Source organism: Puntigrus tetrazona, chromosome 11 (genome assembly GCF_018831695.1).
Source record: "Puntigrus tetrazona isolate hp1 chromosome 11, ASM1883169v1, whole genome shotgun sequence".
Taxonomy (NCBI): domain Eukaryota; kingdom Metazoa; phylum Chordata; class Actinopteri; order Cypriniformes; family Cyprinidae; genus Puntigrus; species Puntigrus tetrazona.
Window position 1 is genome coordinate 22,906,219 of NC_056709.1, and position 26,315 is coordinate 22,932,533.

At 37.2% G+C, this 26,315-nt stretch overlaps 3 protein-coding genes across 3 annotated transcripts; 1 reads left to right on the plus strand and 2 right to left on the minus strand.

Annotated features, from left to right (window-relative positions):
• Window positions 1–36: 36 nt before the first annotated feature.
• dynlt3 (dynein light chain Tctex-type 3) lies at window positions 37–2,257 on the plus strand. Its single transcript, XM_043251969.1, has 5 exons — window positions 37–191; window positions 642–683; window positions 873–996; window positions 1,105–1,182; window positions 1,875–2,257. Exons 1-5 carry the CDS (start codon window positions 165–167, stop codon window positions 1,949–1,951), a joined length of 348 nt encoding a protein of 115 aa, XP_043107904.1. The 5' UTR covers window positions 37–164; the 3' UTR covers window positions 1,952–2,257.
• Window positions 2,087–8,627, minus strand: LOC122354012 (cytochrome b-245 heavy chain). Its single transcript, XM_043251967.1, has 13 exons — window positions 8,467–8,627; window positions 8,141–8,233; window positions 7,637–7,747; window positions 7,440–7,524; window positions 7,113–7,261; window positions 6,038–6,219; window positions 5,579–5,711; window positions 5,405–5,497; window positions 5,078–5,331; window positions 4,154–4,316; window positions 3,462–3,608; window positions 3,252–3,376; window positions 2,087–3,161 (listed from the first exon to the last, which is right to left on the minus strand). Exons 1-13 carry the CDS (start codon window positions 8,509–8,511, stop codon window positions 3,044–3,046), a joined length of 1,698 nt encoding a protein of 565 aa, XP_043107902.1. The 5' UTR covers window positions 8,512–8,627; the 3' UTR covers window positions 2,087–3,043.
• Window positions 8,628–8,940: 313 nt separating this feature from the next.
• xk (X-linked Kx blood group (McLeod syndrome)) lies at window positions 8,941–16,069 on the minus strand. The gene is made up of 3 exons (XM_043251968.1): window positions 15,497–16,069; window positions 13,216–13,478; window positions 8,941–10,822 (listed from the first exon to the last, which is right to left on the minus strand). Exons 1-3 carry the CDS (start codon window positions 15,739–15,741, stop codon window positions 10,017–10,019), a joined length of 1,314 nt encoding a protein of 437 aa, XP_043107903.1. The 5' UTR covers window positions 15,742–16,069; the 3' UTR covers window positions 8,941–10,016.
• Window positions 16,070–26,315: the final 10,246 nt, after the last annotated feature.

Below are 26,315 nucleotides of genomic sequence, written 5' to 3' on the forward strand. Positions count from 1 at the left end.
ATAGATGGACAGTTATTAATGGTGAGTGGGAGGAGCGCCGCTAGGTGGCAGCACTCAGTCGTTATTGTGTTGCTAACGTCAGCCTTCAGTTGTCAGTGAGAAAACGGCTACACTCGTCTCAACTGAGTTTGTTGTCCAGATTTTTTGCATTTCAAGCTAAAAAGATGGAGGAGTATCATTCTGGAGATGAAGTAGGTGTTATATTAGGCTTGGTATGGTATAACTGGTTATTATCTGGCTAAACACCGGTAAATCATAGACTGGCGTATAATGCTAGCTTGCTAACCGCTTTATCCGGACAGAAACAAAATATCACTCGGTGAACCACAAACGTACACATTTTCGCGTCTTTACATGATTTACATGTATAAAGGTTACCGAAAGTTCAATTTGATTTATGTTTTACATTATTGTGTATTACACGTAAAACGATTCAGGGTGTGGCCAAATCATAACGTTAACTTGACTCATAAAGCAAACTATGAATTGAATATCAATATTTTTGTAATAATAAATAAAAAGCTTCTTTTTTTTTTTTGCCTACTTGCCTGTACACATTATGATCTGTTGGATGCGGGAGTCTATGCATTATTAAACCCGTTTGACAGCTTGTGTTTATCTTTTCAAATCTTCCCTTTCAGGTGTCTTTCAGTCCAGATGATGCAAGTAATGTTGTAAAGGAGGTAAAATTCACTATAAAACCAAACTCACACACGGCCAACAATGTTTTAAAAAACCTATATGAGCTCTTGTGTGTCACTCTGAATGAACTGCTTTGTTGTTAGTCTCATGGTTAACTCATGCCTGCAGGATTAATGCTAGCCTATTTATTTGAGTCTGCTCCATTAACTCAGTGTGTTTTTATCGGTCAGTGCATTGAGGGTATCATCGGAGGTGTGGACTACAGCCAGAACAAAGTCAACCAGTGGACAGCCAGCATCGTCGAGCACACTCTCACTCAGTTAGTCAAACAGGGGAAGCCCTACAAGTATATTGGTATGAGCTTTTCCATTTGAGTTCATCTTGTATGCAAATATCTAATAGGTTATATGTCGAGGCCGAAATTGCTGTTGTTTAATTGTACATATTATGCATCAATTTCAGTCAACTGTGCAGTGATGCAGAAAAGCGGTGCGGGTCTTCACACAGCCAACTCTTGTTACTGGGACACTACCACTGATGGTAATGCTTTTAGTTCTGTATAACTGCTTTGTGCTTTCACAGCCAATCTTACATGCTGATTTTCTAACCTAATTGATATTTTTCTGAATAAAGTTGAAATAGATGCATTCCATATTAGTTGTATGTGGAACATGCATTAGTTTGCTTGTATGTATATGTAGTTATTATCATATGCCCATATGTTAAAATGTGTATTAAATTATTATTATATTTCTATTTTTTGTAATCACTTTTATTTTTATTGTTTTCATTTTAAATAGTTATGTTGTGCGACAATTCAAAGGGAAAAAAGTCAGAATTGTGAACACTGAATTGCAAGGAAAAAAGTTCAGATTGTTTGCTTATATATATATATATATATATGTGTGTGTGTGTGTATATATGTATATATATATTTATTTACATATTTATTACATTGTATCCTTTATATATTGATTTATTTTATTTATGGCTGAATCAAGCTGAAAAACATCAAATATACTTGCAGGACTAGAGTAGAACACCACTAAACTGCTTAAAATTATGTCAGAGGTCCAAATGTATTCTATTTTATTTATTGCATGTGTAATAAAGAATACATCTTTAATAAATATATATATATATATATATATATTTTTTTTAATTAATTGAGATGACGTATATTTGATATATATTGAGATTTCATTCTAATGTGCGTGTGTCTGTTCTTGCAGGAAGCTGCACAGTCAGGTGGGAGAACCGCACCATGTACTGTGTCGTCAGTGTGTTTGCAGTGGCTATTGCGCTATGAACAGGAATCGGCTGAGACAGACACAGAAACCATAAAAACACCTTGACTCTAACCATCACGTCCTCTGCTTCAACGCTGGCTTAAAACCATGTTCAATTTATCATGTTTGGCCTAATCTATAAAGTTTAAATTGTATTGCAAATGCCCGTCACATTGTATGTTTATTTGCCATTTTTGTTTACTTTTTTTTTTTTTTTTTGGATTTGCAAAGGTAATATGTACCTTTGCTCTGTATAGGATGAAATGCAAATATGTTGTTGCTTAAGTATTAAAATTGTCTGGTTTGGGTTTATCATTCCAAATATATATCGGGATGTTTTTTTGTCTTCAGTCTTTTAAGGCATTTTTCATATCTGAAATTATTTAAGCCCTCAACTGAATACAAACTATGATGGGGACTTTACGGACAATGCATGCATGTCACTTTATGGCATAATATATGTTAAACTTTATTTTTGAGAACTAAAACCAACTCATTCAATCATTTAAATCAGCCAGCACATAATAAATTTGCTAACAAAAAACGATAAATGAAATCCATCTCTACAGTCCACATAGTTTTACCCACTGTAACAGCTAATTAAATTTAGCATCTTTGTTTTATAGTGGCATGCCTTGTATTGTAACATTATGATTTGATTAACTGGTCACCCATATTGCTAAACTTAAAAGATTTTGTAAGATTTAACTTCCACTTAAGAAAGAGGAAGCAGGTTTGGAAAGCAGAATAGTTTCACAGTAAAATACAGCACGGCAAAATAACACTTTATAGTACATAAAAATCTTATTATGCACAGCCATGATATATCTAGACCTATAATACAATATAATGACATAAACTTGCACTGCAAAAAAAAAAATATATATATATATATATATATATAAAATATATATATATATATATATATATAAGACAATACTATTTGCGTAAATTTTGAGACAAAATTTCTACTTGCACTCAAAATACAATCTTTGAAAGCAAGTCTGAATGTTCTATCCTGTAGTTTAAGGATTTTCTATATTTTTAATTAAAAAAAACAGGTCAAAATACTCAAGTCATCATTTTTTCAGCATTTTGATTTACACACTTCATCAGAAGTTTTCTTTGTTGAATATAAACTCAGTTCCAGATTCAGTGTGTGAATTACACTGCTTCCCCAGAGCTGTGGCTAAAGCCGTAGGACCACATAGAAAAACGCCTACTTTTGAACTGAAAGAAAAAAAAAAAACACTAGTTATTAATGCACATTAAGTGTAGAAAGCCTTTTAACGCAGCTGTTATTTTCCACACTCTACGTACCCTGGGTGTTGGGTAGCGATGGCACTGAACTCATTGTCCCAGTTGGGTTTACCATAACGAGTCTTCTGTTTAAGCCCGGTGATGGGGTCGTCCTCCGCCTGATATTGAACTCTAAGATGGGCCGCCTTTAAACAGCAGTCGTAATCATGAATGGCAAAGTATTTTTGTATTTCAGGGAAGTTAAAAAGAGTTCAGTGTCTTTTCGCCCACCTCAGCATCTTTCCAGCGCGTTAGATAGATGTTGTAACTGAGGAAATCCCTCATGTCTTTTTCTGTCATCTGCCTTTCCAAACTCTGCAGCAAGTCTGCAAACCATTCGAAAGCCTGCGTCTCCGGACACAGCCAATAGAAATAGATCTGCAGAGGTCAAGGGTCAGAACGTTACATCAGATTAGGGGAAAGAAAACAAGTGTTTATTTTTTCACACGTTATCTAAATGCACCTGTATTGTTCAACTACAATGCATATTTCCTGTTTCCTCTAAATGATTTTGTTTTTCATGGTCTGAACTACAAATCTTCACTTCAACTTCCACAGTATTGAAAAGAGATGTTCACAATCCCCTGTGTAAAAACCCTTTAACTCTAAAATGTCAACAAAACAAAACAAAACAAAAATCCAGTGTGCACACTTCTGTTCTGGAAATGTAAGCAAAGTAGTACATATCTAATTATATTATGCCTCCATTGCAAATCTGAAAACTTGCAATACATATTGATGCACAGAACAAAGAAATTCATACAGATTTGCAACTACTCGAGAGTAAATGATGACAGAATTTTCATTTTGGGGTGAGCTGTTCCTTTAAAAACTGACGTTTACGAGTTTTAACGAAAGAGACCACAAAACAGCACGTTGTTCTGTCAATCAAAGCCCAAATCGCTAAACTCAGTACTGTTCACCTTTTTGGTGAAGACGTTTTTGTTCTCCTGGACGTGTTTGTACCACACAGACTTCAGAACGGAAGCAAAAGGTGTCACACCAATACCGGCTCCCACAAGCATCACAACTTCATATCGAAAGACATCCTCGCTGGCCGTCCCAAACGGCCCGTCCACAGCCACTCTACACAGAGAGAAAAAAAGACTTATGCACTGAGCATTGTGTTGTTAGTCTTTGTATTTTTTTAGTTCTCTACTGTAGGAGGAAGAAATGAAGAAACACTCAAGGAGAAATAGCAAGAAAAATTCACTTATGTTGAAATCAACGTATTGCCAGCTTCTCAAACAGAAAGCTGATTTCCCGACACTTCTCTTTTTTCTCAACTGTGATTATATGCTCACATCCCCTTTTTACACATGTATTTTCCCATTTTACGAGTGAGACCTACGAGTACTATTAAAAGCACTACATCTGTGTTATTAAAGACATAAGCCTGACAAACAGTTTTTTCATTATGTAATATGCAATTTTTTTTCTTGCAGAAGAGAGATTTCTTGTTTTAGAGATTTTGCATCTATGAACACAAAAATGTAAAAAAAATAAACCCAGTATATAAAGGCTTGGTAAGCCTTTCTCTGCAAGCTTTTGAAAAGTAGAGCACATTAGATTACAGTAACTCGCATTAATAATAATATTACAATATTACTATAATAAGTTCAAGCAAAGTCTGTTAACTGTTCTGTTTTTGGCTGCACTGAATAAAATGATCTGTGAGCTGAAACCTCAAAAGAATTCTGAGGCCACCTTATTACATTGTAAAAAGAGGAATTATAGGGCTCTTTTAAGAAAGTTTTTGTCCATACGGTGAAAGTGAATGTGTTTTGGAACAACATAAAGGTGAGTAAAAGTAGAATGTTAACTTCTGGATGTCTCCTTAATCTTACTTTGGTAGTGTCCAAGCATCCAGCACCACTGTTTTGTCACCTCCGCAGGCTGTATAAACGGCTTGTGTCCAATCCCCTACAATTCGGATATGCACGCTAAAGTGGTCTTCCTCCGGGGCAGAGGTCAAGGTAAAGGGATGCCATTCTAGCTGAGAGATGGACGGGCACTGGATGAAAACATACTGACCGACCTCCATCTTAAAGCCTTTCTTCTTCAGCTGCAGCTCAAGGGTCTTGGATGGGTGCATCACTACCTGTAAAGTTATGCAAAACAGTAAGACGGGAAGAAATGCACTGGTTGCTAATCAAACAGCTTGATTGACTAACCTTGGTGACAACCACTTTCTGCTGTGAGCGATAGAAACGCACCATTCTCTCACACACATATAGAAACATGGGACCAACCACCCACTTCCATGTCTGTAAGAGGAAGTACACGTTGAGATGCAATCAAAATGTTGAACGAAATGCTAGATGTATTGAGATTTGGTTGGGATATACCATCGGGGGATTCCCAGCGAAGACGGGTTCTGGGCAATCGGTGCCATTTTGACCCCAGGTCTCAAACGTGCTGTGACATTTGTTTGGGTCGTGGACCTTTACGCTTTCCACAGTCTGACCTCGCACGATACGCCTACACACACATATGCGCGGTATTGTTATTGAATAAATAATGCATGATAATTCTCTTGCTAGACTGTATTATGATTGAGATGTTTTATATTGCTTTACTAAAGGCTGCTGGAAAACCTGCCTTATAATAGCTTAAAACTGCCATGTTTTCACTGGCGTGAGTGAGTAGAAATAAGTGGGTGTTTATGTTTTCAAATCATCCCTTACTAGAAGATTTGCGGTATTGAGAGTAGAGTTGCGAAATTGTGATATATGATTGTGAAATGCAGATTTAGTTTTGGTTTTGATTAACAAAAATTACAAATATGAATTGAAATAAGCCCTCACCCGATTCCATGAGTCACCAGACCAATGAAAAAGACGATGAACAGGTGATGGGTGAACCAGAACACCTCGAAATATGACCTTCTGATGACCTCCATGGAGGACGTGATGATGAGGATGAGGGCGAGGGTGATGACCACCCCCGTCAGTCCTGCTATAGTAGTAAACATCACTATGGTCGGGTTCTGGGACATACAAAATACAAAAATGACACCATAAAACGTCACTCAAAATGCAATAAAAGCTACATTGCAACACTGAAAATCGAAGACGTTCAATTAATCAAAATTGAGCATTTATAATGTTACAAAAGATTTCTCCCTCAAATAAACGTGGTTATTGAATCTTGAAAAAAGTCCACAAATAAATTAAGGAGCACAACTGTTTTCACGATTGCTAATAATAAAGGGTTTCTTAAGCCCAATTTCTAGCGATTTCTGGAGGATAGTGTGACACAAAGACTTAACAAAAATGAGCTTTGCCATCACAGGAATAGCACATTTTAAAGTATTTTAAAATCTAAAACAATGTTAAATGCTAATAGTTCTATTAATATTAATAACATACTCTATCCTTGATCGATTAAATGCAGACTTGGTGTTTGCAAGGGACTTCCTTGCTAAACATTAAAAAACGTCTAGGGGTAAAACAATCGTTTTATTTATTTACTTATTTTCCTAAACCAACAAAATAGTTCAAATCTGCCATAGTCGCTCTCAACAGCAGCTAGTAGATTTTTTATATCAGTCATAGGATGCGTGTGTTGATCGTGTTTCAACATGGCACTATTATTGGTTTTGCTATGATCAAGGGCTTCCCATCTTCTCAATGTTCTATTTCTGGCTATTGTCCACCGGGTCATCACAGCAAAACCATAGCAACAGAATATTTAAAATCATGTGAACAGCGGCAGCGGCATGATGGTTATGTGATGTAACCCGTGGGTGGAAGTGGGAGGTTATCCTACGGGGCTGAAGTGAGATCAGTTGGAGGTTCCTTGCATAATAAACAAAATGCTGCTTCGGAAACGGTTTTACCGGGGACTTCTGTGTCACTCTCGTGTGAATGAAATCCTCACCGTCTCATTGCTTCTGATGGGGTTCAGGTAGGATCTGTTGTCATTGTTGCCAATCTGAGAAAGCACGTAAGGCAGGTGACTGCTGTTGATCATAAGCTGGGAATCCATGAACCTCTCAAAGTTGAACAGGTGAGCTACGATGTGGATGGCTGGGGGAATATACAAGACATCTTCAGCAAGGTTTGCAGAATTTCATACATACAATATAAAATATGCTATCAGAAAAAGAGGGCAAACTGTCACTGGGTTCATACAAATAGGTACAAAAGGTTTGTGCCTATGTTTTACAATTAAAAATTTTTAATTAAATATTCTTTCTTCTTGTACCTGTGTGGAGGGCAATCATGTAGGCCACTAGTTTGTGGAAAGTGATGTTTCTGTCTAGCTGACGGGCTGCAGTGCGGCTACAGTACTACGAACACACACACACACACACACCATTAATGAGGATATTCAGGCTTTTTTGCTTTCATTACCTGAAGTGGATAAGCCTTTCACTTTCGCTCTGTTTCACTTTAACTGACCTGTATGGATCCGCGGAGGAAGGAGAGCAGGTTTCTGCAGACGGGCAGCAAGATCAGCATGCAGTTAAAATTCAGACATGCAGCTGGAGCTCTGGCCCATGAGAGAGCGTGCTGAGGGAGAGAGAGACTGCAAAAATGAGCCTTAGAGACTCAGGAAAGTTTCGTTTCCTGTTTTAAGCTCTGATCAACATATTCACCGATGCATTAAACTTGCAGCCAAAACGAAACAATATACAGACGATATATATATAATTGTCTAAATGCTGAGAACAATACACTAGCTTAGCACAATATACAAATACAAATTTAGATTAACAATATAATTGTGTACAAGTGTGACTACACAAATTATTACAATTACGAATGATATCGATACAACAGTATACAATCATAAACAAATACAACAATTATATATATTCGCCCATATTTATACATCAATAAATAAATTCAATGTTTAAAATGCATAAATTCATTATTTTATTTTAAATGCTTTTGGATACTCACCCCAAGGATGACTCTAGTATAGTAGTATCTATCAACCAAAAATGCCATATAAAAATGCACGAAGAGAAACGCATTTATCCCGAGCCACACCAGCTGAAAAACACAACAGAGAGCGTCTGAGACTTGTTGATTAAGTCAATTATACAGTATTAAAAAATATAAAACATGGAGTAAATCTATTTTTCCATTTCTTAAACATACTGAAGAACAATGTGCCAAATACACACACAACAACAACAACAACAACAACAACAAAGAACTTTAAAATCCAAAGATAATAAAATGAAGATTTCAAAAATTAGAAAGTTAAAACTCCGATAGCTTACAATAACGAAAATGGACAGGCCTTCATTTGCTGCAAAGCTTCCCATGATGATGAGCTGTGTAGAAAGAGAAGATCTAGAGAGGTGTGGACGAAGGATTTTGAAGAAAGCCACAAGACAAAAACGGACTTGGTTTATAAAGCGGAGAAGCAAACCAGGAAATATTGTGAGCCCATGAGAAACCATCAAGCAAAGTTCCTCAACCCAAAGAGGATGGGCAAATGATTCTCAGTTCTCTTCCTGATTTATAGTCAAGCCTGTCATTCATTTTGAGTCGTCGTAATGTCAGAACTTGTATACGATTTATGTATTTTTCCAGTATTAGTTACAGTCTTTCTCTTAAGCATATATAATTGCAATCTGGTTTTAGGTTATCAGAAAAAAATGACCTCGCACATAGAAAACAATGAGAAAGTTTCTAAATAATAAATATAGAAATATAGAAGTTCAATAAATTGTGCACCACCATGGACAAAATAACATTCTCCTTTATTTATTTTATTTATTATGGGTTTAGCTGACAGTTGCACATATCAAAAGCTGTGGTGTAAATATTTTGAGGGAGTTTCCAGATGTAACCCAATCACAGTATTGCAAAATAAATAAACTTAGCTCTCCACGAGAGGGCGGTAAAGTTAAGACACATAAAAATAATGACATTTTTTTCAAAATAATGTTCAAAAGAGGTCTCCAGATGAGACAAGTGCAAAAGAGGAATGTAAACAAAGAAAAGAAAAAAAAACAAATCAATTAAATCATTGTTTGCAGGATAACGAAGGTCCTGGCAACCCGACTGTAATTTTCTCTATCCATGACTTCTAACATTTCAGGCAATTGCTTGAATTTAGGCCATATGTTATCACATGATAGGACACTGTCTTACGACTAATTTCACAGTCTTACACACAGTATAAGTAGAATAATAAGATGAACTAGATGAAAGTATTAATAATGAACCTGAGAGGTTGTCAGACATTTTTCAAAAAGCGATTCCCCCAAGGTGATGGAAAAATCAACAGCTTAAATACAATCGTTTAAATAAATCATCTTTAAATAATCCGTACACATAGACATAGCTATAACGTTAATCGAAGGACAGTGCGCTCCCACATCACATGACAAAAGCAGCGGTTTCATCTCGGTAGGAAATTTCACATGCACTTCAGTAGAACATGCTGGCTCGTTTGACTGGTAAACCAAACACGAAAAAGTATATTATTCTCAAAGTACAATAAACGTTGACTTTTACATTCCACCATTAAAGGCAGAAATCCAACATTTCCGTTTTATTTCTCTCTTTTGATCCTTAAAGGGCACTTCATACAAAGTTTATTTTTTTATACCGTTTACCTACAAAAGATTCTGTCATTATTTACTCACCCTCATGTTCCAAATGCTTCCGCAAAACGCAAGAGAAACTATTTTATGTGACAACAACTGCCTTTGTTCATGCAATAATCGTCAGCGGAGTTCGAAAAACCCTGGAGAAGAAAGTGAGTAAATGACAGAATTGTCCTATTTAGTCAAACTTTTTTCATTAAGACGTGCTTTGCTCAAACAGCGCCGCACAAGCTCTGTCCAATATCCCCTTTGGTAACGCAGGATGGATCGTCTCCAATGTCTTTCCCTGGCGGCTTGGTCCTCATGGAGCTTGGCTGGGAAAGCGTCCCGCGAAGCAGGCAGAGGGATCCACAGCATTCCCAAAATCCTTGGGCTGGACTGGATGAGAAGAGCTGTCTGCAAGGGTGGCAAAACTGGTAAAAGAGCAACATAAAGAAAACAGCTGTGGCGTAACCTAACAGCAGCGACACTTCTAACACGGGGGCGTCCACCCATTGGTAAAACTCAGTCCGGTGGACGTACCACATCAAAGTCAGCCCCGTGTTCTCGACAAAACGGAGGGAATAATAGACAGCGAGGCGTCTCCACGCCTGACCCTTGTCGATCAGATCAGGGTCGTCCAATCTGAGCTGAACAGCGGACCAGCAGAACACGTTGATGCCAGCGTACAGGAAGGTCAACATGCAGAGCACAATGGTGGTCCCTACGCGAGTCAACGTCTTCTCAATGTTCTCCGGGAAAGGAGAGCGGCTGCTCCAGAAGAGGGCCCACGGGTGAAGAAAGAAGAGGACGAAGTTGACCGACACCACGGGAAGCACCCACACCTTCAACACAGAGCTGAAGAGGACCAGCACCGCCACACGCGTGGCGATCTCGAACCCTCGCCACAGGAACACGCACAGGTACGCCAACGGACGCACGGACACCTCGTAATCGTCGTAGCGTATCTTTATGGCCAGAATGTTGCAGCGCAGGGCTCCATATACAATCGAGAGGAGGGAAATGACCATCAACGTACCTGGCAGAGATAAAAAAAAAAAACGGAATATGTTATGATCACGTTATATTCACACGTACTTTGTGGTTGAGAGCAATTGAACAGACATTTGCGTTAGTTAAGTGGACACTGAATAAACCTCTCCAGTCTGTGCGCAGGCCCAAAAGAAACCATTAAACATGGAAAGACAGAAAGACAAAAAATATATGACTAAACACGAGCCTTTACATTTTCATGTTGCACATAAAAAAATAAAAAAAAAATAGAAATACAGTAAAAGCATAAAAATAGAAGCAAAAGTATGTATAGATGAATGAATGAAAAATATAAAATAAGCATTAATAAATAAATTCATTTATACCCGACCTCTTTCACGGTGCATATAATAAATAACTCTATAAATAAATAATTAAACACGGAAAGACAGAAAGAAAAAGGAAATATGACTATAAATATAACATTTGTAAAAAATTAAAGCATGTATAAATAAATATAAAAAAATTATATAAATAAATACATAAATTTATACCCAACACATTTCACGTGCTGCATATAATAACTGTGCAAATAAATAAATACAATAACAAATAAATGTAACATAAACACACAAATTAAGTTAAAAACTTTAAAACAGAAAATAGCACAAATAAAAGTAACGCTAAAATCAATTCAGGACAACTATACATTTATTTGCCAGTTGGTGAGATGTTTACTACTACTGTTTACTATTGTCGTTAAGTAATAAAAGATAACAAAAGCTGATACCCCGAAGGCCCAAATCCACCAGCAGTGCAAACATATGGCCTCCATCAGCCTTACGTCTGATCTAAAGTCAGTCACCGTTTCATTACTCTATGCCTCATGGGTAATGGGGTCAGACTGATTCACTATCCATTACGATCTGCAATACTGCTTTCAAGGATAGACCGCAAGGCTGTCAACACATTCCTCACGCAGCGCGGGGGACTACATATCTGCGAGGCAGAGTCGCTCTATAATTCCTAATATTCAATGTGGACTGACAGTTGATGGGTGGAGAGTAAAACTCTAATTACACCAAATACCAGCTTGCAAATGCCCGAGCTGTCTACAACATACAGTGGAGTGCAATATGTGTGTAATATAATACACATTTTACATTTTCATATTATTATTAGCATAGCAATCTATACCAAATGAATTTTGGTTGGCATTATATGTTGCTTCTTACTTATTTTCACTATGATTTTCTGTTTAGTTCTAGGTATGATATTATTATTATTATTATTATTAAGTAATCAGGTTTTCCATGTTTTTCCACGTTTGTATTTACAGTGACTGGTTATTGTCGGATAGCGCTGATGGGAATTTATCTGTGGTTCAGTCTGTTGAGGGCTGCACACACTGTCTGAAAGCATGCTATCTATTCTAGCTGATATTTTCAGAAACAAAATGTGCATCCTTGAGATAACAAGAGGAAACAGTACGCAACTAGAAGTCATTTCGGAGGCATTCGATGTAACTCGAGCGTGTGTGTAGAATGTGTCACTGAGGGGAGTTCGGTAAATAGTCGGGTGACGCGAGGAGCGGTACCATGTTTACAGGACTCACAGAGAGATTATTCTATAGAGGAAACTTAATGCGCAAAAGAGGCTGCGCATAGATCATACTGGTTGAGCAGGCACATGACATGTCTTAACGACATGTAAACCAACTGCTCTTCCTGACACTTTATAGATGAGGCGGAGAATGCGGGAAAATGACAAAACTCATTAACTGTGAAAGTCATAAGCTCATAAGCTCGCAATGCTCCACTTTGGGAGTTGTACTTCACGAGGCCATACGACAGAACGAAAACAAAAGCAGGAATGAGAAAAGTCTTAGTCATGCTCTAGAAATCCTTAAGGCAATTTAAAAAAAAAAGCCGCACTCGTTGTGAAAATGTGAAAGTTGTGAATGTTTTCGATTTTTAAGAGTCACTGTGACTGGCATGCGTGGTAAGTGATGTACAGTCAGACCCTCATTACGGCAAAAAAATAAAGAGTTTTCATAATCTCGCACAACCTTGAAGTTACGACTTCTGACTGCACATTATCCTAATTATTACATAGCTGATTAACAGAAGTTGTTTCATTAGCTTACTTGGAAAGCAAGGAAACATGAGCACAACTCTCTGGGAAACAGATTTCTCGGATAAGCAATGAGCTGTCATAGGCAACGATCTTTATTTAGAAATATCTGACAGCTAAATCACACAACTGATCAATCAGAATCAAGTAGAGAGCCACGTTATGAAACCAATTACAATATGGCACTAAGCTTTCAGTTTCTGTATTGTACGCTTTCAGTATTAACCTAGTCTGTCTCCTGCAGTGCTCTATTTTAGATGTGTCAGAATGCACTTGATACTGCTGTGTGTGCGTGTGTTTTCCCACCTCTGCCGATGGAAACCCCTTTCTGCAGCACACAGATGTAGAGTTGCAGGGTGAGCTGGGGTGCAGAGCCCAGGAAGGCCTGTATGACCGATGTCCTGGCGAAAGCGGCCCTGTGGGTGACTAACTTCCCCTCTGCCTGGCCCACTTCCTGTTCCACCTCCTCGGTCTGCCCTTCCCGGGGGATCTGCTTCTTACGGGTGATGGTGACATACGGCTCCTCCACCTTTCCGGCACTGCCATAGATACAGAAGGCATCCAAGCACCTAAAGGAGTAAAACTCAGTTTTATTTGTTTGAATGCATTAGTAGTCAAGGTTTATATATAAATATGTTCTAAAACAAAATTATATTTCTAAATGTATGTTATTTGCTCAATGTATTTTGATTATAATAACCTATCGCCATTGGTTATATTTTATTATTATTATTATTTTTATAGTTCTGTACCTTTAAAACCAGATTGCCTTTGGTATTTGTATCATCAAAATAAAATACGAGACAATAATAAAAACTATAAATTACAGTTGAGAAACAACATACATTGCATTGTGTTAATAAAATCAAATAAAAACCGAAACTATACTTTTTTAATTATAGTTTAAAGAAATAACATACTGCATTTGGTCATTTTTAGTATAAAAAATAATGACAATTAAGGGGTTACTGGATTAGATACACTGTCCTATAAATATTAATTCTAATCATATTCATCCTCCATGTCACCGTTCAGAAAATTGCGCTTGTGTAGTTCTACACGTGTAGGTCTAGCTTTCCCGAGGACTGCGTATGTAAGGCCTCGGTGGGCGACCTGTCCATCTTACTCATTTAAAACGGCTAGGTCTCACAGGACAGGAAGAAGGTGCTGAACACTGAGCGAGTATTTCCTATCCCAGACCTTGACAACAGCCTTGCTGTTTTATAATAACGGGGTGCAGGCAACCTTGATGATAATTTGACAGATGACAGTGTGTTAAGAGAAGGCCAAGGGAACCTTTAGAGGCCATTTACGCTTAATTCAGTGAAATAAACAAGTGAATTATACATGAATCACAAAGGTCTGAAGCGTCGCTGGGCTTTATCTGAATGAGCTGGCCCAGGTCATGTTGCTAAACTGTACTATTAGAGAAGGCGATATCAATGCTTCAATTATGCACACGGTCAATGCAAAAACACACAGACTGATGGAGTAGTTCACTGTGAGGCCTGGACTGGACTGGAAAGGAAGCTGTCAATAACACCAATAACAACAGTAATAGATGATTTGAGGACACAAACGCACAAATGGTCCATGTGTACATGTGTGTATATATATATATATATATATATATATATATATATATATATATACATACACACACACACACACACACACACACACACACTTAAAAGCTCCATCTATTATTTATATTCCCATTATGTGATATATCCCAGCTAACATAAATGTTAAGACATTACAACAACACAACAGAGAACATTTTACACTGTAAATTACAGTTACAACTTCACTGTTTAATAATTTTTAGTAATTTAACAAAAAATATATATATATATATATATATATATATATATATATATATATATATATATATATATATATATACACACACACACACACATATATACAAATATGTTATTTTTTATATTAAAATAACATTAAATAAATAAATCTTGTGCTAACGAATAAAAAATACATCCATACTTCATGTGAAGTCTTTCTATTCAAAATAATTTGTACAGTAAATAATTAATTAATAAAAAAAAAATGGACATGGTAATATTGTAATCACTGAATTATGTTTCAAAAAAATCATACTGTGCAAAATCATATATATATATATATATATATATATATATATATATATATATATATATATATATGTTAAACTGCGACAGTCACTTATTGTAAAAGCTACATATCCAAATATGTATTGCATTCAATGCAATGTTTACAGACAATATATTGCATTCAACACAGCTTACAGAATATTATTTTAAAGCATCTTTCACGGAAAGCCCCGGGCGCATGAAGCATCGAGCCCCGAAACCTTTGACACGTCTGCGCACCGCGGACTATGAAATAAACGACGAACATTCATAGCAATCTGTAACAGGTGAAGCACACGTTCAGGGGCGTGCGAAAAAAGAAAATAAAAGCACAATCGTTACATGCGCGTTCGCTCACAATCGTGGACACTGTTTATATCCCTTCCTCCGATACGTAGATGGATCGCTCCCTTCCACAGGCTTGCGATCGGGAGAGACGCAGCAAATTGGCCACTCACCTTATTATCGGTCCTAGTTGCAAGATGTGAAGCAGCAGCACCAGAGGTCTGTCTCTGCTCAGGTCTCTGTGAATAAAGATCAGCGTGAGCTGCACCAGCACGGACGGCACGAGCGTGAAGAGGAGCGTGAAGCACTGCCAAATCTGATCGCCAGCGGAGCGATAAGTGCTGCTCAGATACAGGGCAGCCGTCGTCTCGGCCGTAAACAAAGAGACCGACACAAGGACAGAGCTAGGTAGTCTCATCCTCACTCAACCATGTTGCCTTTCTGTTCTCGGATCTCGTGAGCCTGCATTTTGAAGTTACGGTGGACGTCTCACCCGCCAGCAGCCGTCGCAAATTCCCAGCTGATCGCAGCGGCGCGCGGAGGACACCTAACCGCTAGAGGGCGCAGCGAGCCCGATGTGTACCGTGTCAGCGGTAGCTTGTTTATGTTGTCTACCTGATCACCAGAGGCGTATTAATACATCCTGGGGCCGGTTGCGTTAAGACCGTGCCTCAAGGACTAGTTAGTCTCATTAGTCTCATTTTTTTTTTCGATACAAACAAGACCAATCTACCTCTTCAAAACCGAATAAAAAAAAGTTATGGCCAGTTTTGAAGGATGGCTAATTTTTTAAGGCTAGTCTAAACAGTTTACGCAACCGGCCCAACCTGCTTTGAGCCCGTTTAAGTCCCGCATTGTAATGCTAAGACACCCACAGATGTGAATAAATCAAATAGGTGTTCTTTTTTTATTATTTTGTTTTAGATAATATATATACACCGACCTAAAATTAGGGTCATTTTAAAATGTAATTAATGGAATTAAATAAATTGTAAAATTCTTACAGTTAGAATGTAATTAAGTTTGCAACCAGCCATACGACAAAGAAGATTAAATCAAATGAGAGAGAGAAATTAAAAATATTTGATGACATCAGAAATGCTATGCGAGTCAACAAAGCTGCCATCTTGGATTTCTTCTTCTTCTTCTTCTTCTTATTATTATTATTATTATTATTTTTTACATTTTGCAAGTATCATCAGAGACTGACAGAATGATGACGAATGGAATTAACAGTAAGAGCTAAAAGAAATGATTTGTTGTAAGGGATTTAGATGATTAGCCGAGTAAACGTATAAACACGTACAAAAATGATTTCCTTTTGTTTTTACTGAAGTGGGAACAGACAAAATACACACAGTGTATCTCTGTTTACAGATGACTCTGTGCTATTTTAAATCTGGTATGTTTAGCTACTTAAATTACACAGGGAATAAGCTAAATGTTTCAAGTCAAAGCAAAATGCAATAAAATTTGATTTAGAAGCTGTAACTTGTGATATGACCTTTTCCAAGCATGATTTTGACAGCATTATCTAAAAGAGCAGAACCATTATAATTTTGCCGCACATTAATCTAGCAAGTTTCCACCCACAGCACAACCACTGTGTTTTTGTAAGTGACAATGGTTTTTGTTTTGTTTTCAGAGAAATTAGCTATATGAGCTGACAGCCCTATTCTGCTAACTGAGAGTATGTTCTATGATATTAATATTATAAAAGAATTTTATCTTACAAATCAGTTCCACCTTTATGCTTTTAAAGTAGAGTACTGTGAGGATGATTCGATAAGTTAGTTATATGCCATTAATTATCCTTTTTTATTCAATTTTATTCAAGTAATATTAATACGGTTTCCCAATTAATTTTTCATTGCAAATCAGATTCCTACAATTGTCTATAATTTTTTAAAATAAATTATATTATTTTATGCACATTCTTAAATGGTCCCGTTTTGTTTTTATTTCATACAATATATGAAAAATTACTCTGCAAGTGAATAGGGTTTAAAAAAATCTGTGTTTTTGTCTGCAGCTTCTCCCCTTAAAAGCAATTCCAAAGAGATATTATCCAGTTAACTCTTCTCAAGTTATGGAGCCATCTTGAAAAAGTCATCAATCAAACCTGTTTGAAAGTTGGAACTACTTCCAGTAGTTTCTTGCTACAAAGAGTTGCGACGGCTATTAAAATATGGTTTATTTAGCACACTGCACATTTTCATCCACCTAAATCCTTAAAGCTGCAGCGCGTAACTTTTTTTGTTTAAAAATTACTCAAAAACAATATTTGAGAAAGTGCTGTACGTAACGTCTGCAAACATAAAGCAGCTGTCCTGGCGAGTGCAGGCTACGGCCTCATTCTCCTGAGGATCCTGCACATCGTTTAATAGTAGCTTGTTCTCACAGCAGCAGGAAAAATTAAACGTCAAAAAAAATTATTTTGATGGCGGACCGCAATCCATCACGTTTAAACCTTTTTCCATTAACCATTTCAATTAATACAAAAAAGACTTTTAAAAATTTGGTGACCCAATATATAAAATACCCTTAAAATCTTAAACCTTAAAATCGTGGAATGACTCGATTACGTTTGGGATTTATGGGAATTTTTTTTTAGATACAATGCATAAAGAATCAAGGTGTAATTTATATTTAACACCAAAAGAGGGCGCTTTAGGCACTGATAAAAAAAATCTCTAGCTCTCTCTGTAAAACACTTCTCTTAAAAAACTCACTCATTCTAATAGTGCAAATAACCACGTGACTCACCTTTTCCATCAGTACTTGGAGTATTTGTGTTGTTATTAGCGTTTGTAATGTGTTTATATATAGAGAGAGCATGTTCTGCCTCACCATTCACTGTAGAAGGTGGAAATTAAATCCTGATACCATTCAGTGATAAGAATAAGAGTAATTGCTGTCCGCAGTGTGTGTCCACTTAATGCTTGAGATATAGATTCCCATAGTTTTATCGATTTACCGTGCTCTGCTTGTGTGTGTTTGTGGACCAATCTATAAAATGCAACATAATAGGAGCCCATTTCTGTGCAATTTGACAGTTTTTCAGGAACTGATTTCTGCAATGATTGTGGACTCCCATTGCATTCTGCTCCGTTACATTCCTCCGGGCTCTCCGAACGGGATTAGTATTGGCGCTGGCTCAAGAGAATGTAAGATAAGTTGGATATGATCTCATAGACCATCAAACCTAAACAGAGAGAAAGGAAGCAAGCGAAAGGTTAGAGAGCTGTTAGAAGGACGGACAGGTGTTTTTTTGGTTGTGATCTGGAGACACTGTATTTCTACAAAACACTGTTATTTTCATTCATGTGCCGAACGCAAACAGCATTAAACAATTAGCAATATTGTTTTTTTTTTCTGAAACCTTGTCGATGAAGCATCAGTTGTCATAAATTCTGGATTTTTAGGACCACATGGTTTCAGTGATAAATGTTTTCAAGGAATAATTGTCCCAAAAATGAAATCTGCAGCCATCTTAGGCCATCCAGGATATATATGCGTTTGCTTCTTCATCAGAACATAATTGGAGTAATTAACATTACATCACTTACTCACCAGTGGATCCTCTGCTGTGAATGGGTGCCGTCAGAAGGAGTTTATCACAATAATCCACAAGTAAATCACGTGGCTTTAGTCCACCATTTAGCATACTTTCAAGGGAATAGATGAATGTTTGTAATAAACAAATCCATCACTAAGAAACTAAAGTTCATCTCTCCATTAAAACACTTCTATCAGTGAAATATCTCTCCAAATCTGTTCTGATGAGAACTTCTCTACATCTCGGACGGTCTAACAGTAAGTACGTTTTCAGAAAATATTTGTTTGAGAAAATGTGTCCTTTTTTTAATCGCCTTGATTTTGCAAGCAAATAAAAAATGCGTCTTTACCCAGCTCGAATAAACCTACAAAAATCTTAACAAGAATTTCCTTCGGCGGGCTCGGGCGATGCATTATCTTGACCATGTAATAAAACCCAGCGGTAATCCAGTTGGAGTTGAAATGTCTACAAAAGTACCAAAGAGAATGAAATGCTGTCAGACCTAATAAGTGTGTGATTTTCCGCTGAGATCAGGCGCTGGACGGAACAGGGCAGAAAGGAGGTCCTCTTCCATAGCTGTTAGATTTGACAGTGAATAGAGCGCTCTGCGTCATTCAGCTCGTGAGTGGAAACCCCACAGTGTTCAGCTGTGTCACTCGCTGAGGGTCTTATATGGGTTTGTGTAATTGTCGGTTTCGAATGCTTTTTATTTTGTTAGTCCTTTCTTTGGATTCAGCTAAACGTTCTGTAGGTTGTGTGCAAATGGATAAAAATCGCATTATAATTGTTTTCACGACCATAAATTTAGTTACATTTTCTTATAATTCTGCAGGTTAAATGAAGGTTCATTAAAGCAAAGAGACACTCTTTGAATGTGTGTCAAACATGTTTATAAAACCTGGAGAAACCTTTCAAGGATCAGTTAGGTAAAAATACGCAGTGTACTGTACAGTAAGCAAATGTTTACAATGTATTTGTTGTTTGTAGGGAATCAGTTTGTCAAAAATAGGGCATTTTTAATCAAAAAATAAGCTTTCCAGGCAAAATCTAGTCACTTTCTGTTCATATTTCTGTCTGTCTATGTATTTTTCCTTTTTGTTTTTAAAGTGGTTCATTTAGAAAGCGATAATGAGCTACAGTAACATATCACAATTAATCTATGAAATAGAACACTTTAGAAACGTAATAATTTTCATTTGAACAATTAAGATGCTATTTAAATGTATTACACCCCAATGGTTTCTTTGAATTGTCTTTCAGTTTCCCCCTCTTATAAGCTTAATTCAAGTTTTTCTCTGCCCTATCATCATCATCTATCACATCACCCCGAGCCGTCAGTCAAAGGTAAGAATATAAATTTTCCTCAGATATTACTGCCATTCTTGATCGTGCCCCCCGTAGCATAATTCTTGAAGGGGCTGTTTCTCCTTAATCTCTGAACATGAGTCAGACCAAAATGAGGTACTCCGAGTAATACAAAAATTCTGTTTTCATTGAAAGAACTCAAGCAGCTGGCATGAACCAATCATTGTGATGTTGCTATGGTTTCCTTCCCATGTAAGTGTTTGTTCACGTGTGTAAATGTGCACAAGAAAAAAGAAATTACCTTTTGAAGACGCGTTTCATTTGGGCTCAACAGTCAGTGCAAAGATGCCATTTATTAATTCACATAATTAAGATCTCATAGGGTTTCATAAGCAGCCGCATCCCTATATTCACGATACATCAGCACATGACTGCTACTACATGTTCGATATCTTTTGTTGACCCTGAAACATTGTAATTAGCCAATCAGATTTGAAGAACCTGTTTATATTTTTTGTGAGGTTTAGGCTTACAGTCAGTGCTTGGCGCTTGTACATTTGCCTGCTAAAGAGGAGACTGAAAAGGAGTAACCCCCAAAAACGAACAACAACTGCGCTGAAAGCCTGGAAGAGCATCGCAAAAGAAGAAATGCATGTTACATGTTCACCAGGATGTCAGAAACAACCCAAGTAATCCACACATGCAACGAAAACAAAACAAATAAGTTCAGACATTAAAAGATGGATAAACCTCTTTACGCCTGAACGCTTGCGAGTGGAAAGGCCAGGAAATATGAATTGTATTATTAAAGGAGAAGCTAATAATCTGCACACTGCCGTAATTTGCTAGAAATGTATCGAAGCAACAACGTTTCGATTGTGCGGCTATCGTCAGGCATGTGCTCGGTTTCTAATAGCTTTGATAACTCAGCACTATGATTCTGCAGTTATCACTAGACTTGATTAGAAGCAAAGGTCTCACCTGAACCTTTTCTCTGCCAGTCATTCTGAAAAGGTTACAGCAGTTCGCTGCAAGTCTGATGACCTTTGACATGAGTTTTGCACTCATTGTTCATGATTAGTCTTTCATTCCCTCCAGAATGGGTTATGAGAGGTTCATATTTTGGTCCCATATTTCCAAACGCCTCCGATGATTGGTCGATTTTCTTTAAAGGGGGCATTGGATGCAAAATTCACTTGACAAGTTGTTTAAACAAACATAAATGTGTGTTGGAAGTGTGTGTACGCACCAATCCCTCAATGATAAAAAAATCCACACAGGAATCCCTCTTTTACAATCCCCCTTCTCTGATCAGGCTGTTCTGAGATTCCTGTCAGAATGAATGTTGTGAGCTTATGTGTGCTTTTTTTTAATGTCATTTGTGTTTATGTGATGAAATGTCATCTTTGGGTTATGAGTTTATGTTTCCTTTTTTAAATGTCATTAATGCTGTGCACTACTGGGCCACTGAACCTTTCCTAATAAATGAGGTTAGAAAACAGGGGCTGACTTTGATTTAAAGCACAAACTAGAATGGCTTGAAGAAAACAGCTGACTTTGATACGATATAGAGGTGTTTTTTACACCACCACTGAGAAATTTTAACCGAAGTATATTATAGACTTTTCATTAAGACCCTTTAAAGCAGAGTTTATGAGCTTTTAATGCTCTATTATGAACTCTTAATGCTCTAAAAGTGTCATCTAGTGGCAAATAATGAATTTGCATTTTCATTCAGACCAACGCAAAAAGCAAAAGCAATAAGCTAATGTTAAGGTCAAAATGTTAAGGTCAAAAATAAATGGCTTGGACTTTTAAAACGATTTTCAATGATTCAGTCTCTTTCTTTTGAAAGAACATAAATTTATACACAGTGCACTTTCAGATTTAAAACATTGCAAACTGTTTTCATTCACTGAGGGATTTGTTACACTCTGCATGAAAAGTAATATTTCACAAATCCATAATAGGTCTATATATAAATGTGCACTTTAAAATATCTGTGTCCTCTCCTTTATCCAACCACATTCGTTCACTGCAAAGAAGAGAAAATAGTTTTCTTGTTATTCTTTGAGGCAGATATTTTCAAGCAATGTCAGAAATGCTATTATGGATTAACGGAAAGTCAGCTCTTTGCGTGGTTGCTTATGGAACATAATAAAGAATGACATTTAATCAGCATTTTGGCTCAGACTCAATAATTGCAGAAAAATTGCAGTGAAGATTTTTTATTATTTTATTTTCCAAATCCTGTCAGGCTGCTTCTCTTTTGAAGGAGTGGTGCGGCCAAGATAATGTTCTATAGATGAGACATTCAGTTCATGTGACATTTAGGAAAATCAATAAAATTGCCACACTGAAATGGAAGTGCATTACTGAAGAAAAACAATGACATTCTGTTGAATAACAAGCAATTGAGAAGCCATTCAGGGCAGGCTGTATAATCAATATAATATTAAAAGTCCTATCACACCTTTTTTTATCGTGGTAAAATGAGTATGTTATTATACCAGCCCTTTATAACTTTAAATAACAAACTTTCATTTTGACTTCACTGGAAGTTAAGACCTTTGTTCTTTTTTGATTAAAAATCCATTCTTTGTGTCCCAAAGCTCCCACAATGAATCTGTATAAATAGCTGTCATTCACAGCCTGTAATACATGTCTCTGCACTCAATAGGTCAAATGTAATATTGTTATTAATTTTTATATCATGTCCTATTCCTCTATTCCATACATCTTTATTTTAATCATGGAATTTTAATTCAGACCCCATATCTCACTTGGTTTAAAAGGTGATAGCATGTTTTATTCAAAATTATCAGCAAAAGGTTTAGATAGCAGATCTGTCCATGATATAATATACATATATATATATATATATAGTGACGGGAGGAGCCAGCGACAGACACAGTGGGCGTGGCGTCAGGCCTCGGAGAGGCTTTTTATTAACAAAATCAAAATAATACAAAATAAAGTGTCCAGGGGAAAGTGTCCAAATAAAAGGGGGATCTGGTGTCCTCGTCGTGCTCCGGGTAACGTGCAGGTTTAGGCCGTGTTCCAGGGGGGGAAGGGTCCAGGTAAGGGGCGGAGTCCGGCGGTCGCACGCGCTCCCCTTTTTCTGGTCCGGGGCGCGAGGGGCGGCGGCTTCTTCCGCGGCGTCTCCGTCGCTTCTTTGCTCCGGGCGGCAGAGTGGGATGAGCTGTGTGCTCACAACCTGGACTACGGGGGTCCCACGACGCACTTCTCGGACGGCGGGGTGAGGTCCATCACGCACCCTTCCTGGACCCACGAGGACACCAGCGTGCATGCACGGGGGAAGATACCGGTCTCTCGAGGATTCGGTATTTAACGGCGACGTTAACGAGGCTAACTCACTTCAGGTGTGCCGTCACACGCCGCCAGACCTGAACATACCCGCCCTCCTATCGAACACACCCACTCCCGTCATGGTGAAGGGCGGCGAATAAAGGACGGGGTGATGGTGATAAAGAGGAGGGGCAGCCGACTACAATATATATATATATATATATATATAAAATTTATTTATTTTTTCTATTTATTTTATAAATGCTGTCATTATTAAGACTTGATTTTGATTAAGCTTACAGCTTTACATTGATATCACACTTGTCATAATAATTTTAACCAAGTTCATTCACTTTTATTTTCATAGCTCTTTATGCAATAGAGATTGTTTTAAAGCAGCTTCAAAATATTAAATAGGAAAGTACCAGAATCAGTGGTGCAAATAAAAGTGTCAATATTTTCAGTATATATAACTCAAGTGAGCTCAGTGTTGATTCAGTTCACATGAATGCTAGTGTTGATGTTGCAAAACTCAGCTGCAGATGTAGCTATAAAGAAGACAGTAGTGTTCAGTGCAGTCAAATCAATATTGTTAATAGATACTGGGATATTAAGAGCAATCTACCGGGCTGTGATAAGGATACTTCAGATTTCACTGGCAGTCATAAACTCCTGTAAATATTACCATCAGGTCTACCAGTGAACCTTCTTCAAAGCTTGCAAGTAAGTAAAAAAACAAAGTGTCTTACAACACAGACAGAAATTGTTTTCTTCTCTTTTATTTGATTGAAGTGCTTGTTGAGTTTGTTATCGTATTATCAAAGGAGAAAAGCAGAAACATTGGCCTGCTCGTAGAAACAGCATATGGCTTTTCAATTTAAAGCATGTTTCAGAGTGAAACCGAGGCGGACCCTTTCCATCAAATCAAAGGGAAGGTGTGGGAGGTCTGAGAAGTGGCAAGCCTTCTAAAAAAGGTATTTTGTGTATAATTCCATTTCTTCGTGTAATACAGGATTATCTTGCCAACACAATGGGAGCTCAGTCTTTGTCCTATTCATTCACACCTGGCGAAGATAAGCTAGGGCATTTCTGTTATCGCCAGACGCTCTTCATCCATTTTCCCAGCCGCAGGACCCACACGTTGACTACGATCTGGTACTTCATAGTGTTGATGAAAGTTGTGCTCATGAATTCGACTACGGCATTAGTTCATGGGAAGATGCTTTAAAAGGTCTTCTCCACTACATCCACATCTTTCATCATGTTGAAGCCCAGTTCCGTGAAAAGCTATGTTGATAGCTGGCGCAAACGGTGTCTCTTGTGTATTATGGAGTGGCTGTTTAATAAATGCACACCAGCATTCAGGGTATTGATTCGCTCTGTAACTGAAATGGCATAAGATAAAAACAGATACAGTCAGTGTTGGTTCAGCTAATTAACGCACTGCAAATTTAAAAGTTAAATTTAATCATCTTTGCAGAATCCTCTTTGCAGTTTCTGTTTCTATGGAGACGGTTTATCTTTGATCATTCTTCAGACCTTTGAGAAAAATCGCTACCAACATGTTTCAAAGCATGCTGTGTTCTGGTCGTCGTAATGCTTACCTTTCAATATGGTAGATGCTAATTTAATGGCAGTGTGTTTCCTTGTTCATGGGGGCACACAAATAATCGCTAGAATCAATCGCTTGATTGATAACCGCTAGAAATTAATAAGTGACCCCAACGAAGTGGCAAGGAACCTAGCATCTCTGTTAAAAGTTAAAGGCTAATTAAAATTTTCTTCACTAACAGTGCCATTGTTACCTCGCTTGTGAGAAGTTAAGTTGATGTTTAGGATAAATTCATCAGAGCATTACATAACAACATTAGCGTCTATGTTAACGTGTGTGCATCTCTGAGGGAGAGCATGTGCTTTCTGTAGGTAATAGAATGTAATTGTGTGTCAAATCATGGAAAAGGAGCTGTAATTTTTATCATATTAATATTTATTTGTTTGGCCAGGGTCATTGTGGGTTTTGTTTATGTTGCCTTTGTAAGATCTTTGGAATAATAAAAAAGTGATATGGAACTATAATGCGGTCAAAGAGCTGCCTGGAACTACACCTTTACACCTTAGAACATTTGTCAGCCAATCAGATTCAAGCTGTATTTATAATATAAATTAATACAATTGCCCGATGAAGTGTTTTATTGATACACTGCTTGTTTTCATATTTAAAAAAAACTTATATCAGCAATTCAATTCTGCAATTAAAGCAGAAATTATGTTTTACTCTAGGCACAAATTACTTTTTTTTTGGTCAATATTTTATGACTTTCAAATTCAAGATGTTTTTTTTTTTTTTTTTTTTTACTTTTGTAGACCACTTTTGGACTTTTTTTTTTTTTTTTTTTTGGAAAGTTATCCAAGATCTGTTGAGGCATAAAACGCATCTGAGTCGGTATATATATGGTTAGTTATCGAAGCAAAGCCCAACGATTTAACTGTAAAAAGTTTAAAAGTTCACATTACGTTTCATAAGAATCCCATCTGATGCTTCAGTGGGGTGATGAAAATAATAAAAATATATATTCATGAAAAATACAGACTACAAATTGGATTCTATAATTCATCTTTTAAGAGCTAAGTGCTCTAGAACGCAGCTTCAAAGTTCACAGGCATTATTTATGGCTAACGAAAATGTAGTTTTCTAACCAGAATAATTGCTCGTTTCACAAGTGCATTTAATCGTTATATGCATCTTTCACGGAACATTTTTATGTGCCCCTCTGCACTTGAGAGCGCAGGCGCATCAGTTCGGCGTATAGGAGCCAAAC

Coding starts and splice junctions, on each gene's coding strand:
- dynlt3 (XM_043251969.1), top strand. CDS start 165: ATGGAGGAGTATCATTCTGGAGATGAA. Junction 192..641: donor AGTATCATTCTGGAGATGAA/GTAGGTGTTATA, acceptor CTTCCCTTTCAG/GTGTCTTTCAGTCCAGATGA. Junction 684..872: donor CAAGTAATGTTGTAAAGGAG/GTAAAATTCACT, acceptor TTTATCGGTCAG/TGCATTGAGGGTATCATCGG.
- LOC122354012 (XM_043251967.1), bottom strand. CDS start 8,511: ATGGGAAGCTTTGCAGCAAATGAAGGCCTGTCCATTTTCGTTATT. Junction 5,498..5,578: donor TCGCTGGGAATCCCCCGATG/GTATATCCCAAC, acceptor TTCCTCTTACAG/ACATGGAAGTGGGTGGTTGG. Junction 3,162..3,251: donor ATCGCTACCCAACACCCAGG/GTACGTAGAGTG, acceptor TTTTTCTTTCAG/TTCAAAAGTAGGCGTTTTTC.
- xk (XM_043251968.1), bottom strand. CDS start 15,741: ATGAGACTACCTAGCTCTGTCCTTGTGTCGGTCTCTTTGTTTACGGCC. Junction 13,479..15,496: donor CAACTAGGACCGATAATAAG/GTGAGTGGCCAA, acceptor TTACTCCTTTAG/GTGCTTGGATGCCTTCTGTA. Junction 10,823..13,215: donor AGGGGTTTCCATCGGCAGAG/GTGGGAAAACAC, acceptor TATCTCTGCCAG/GTACGTTGATGGTCATTTCC.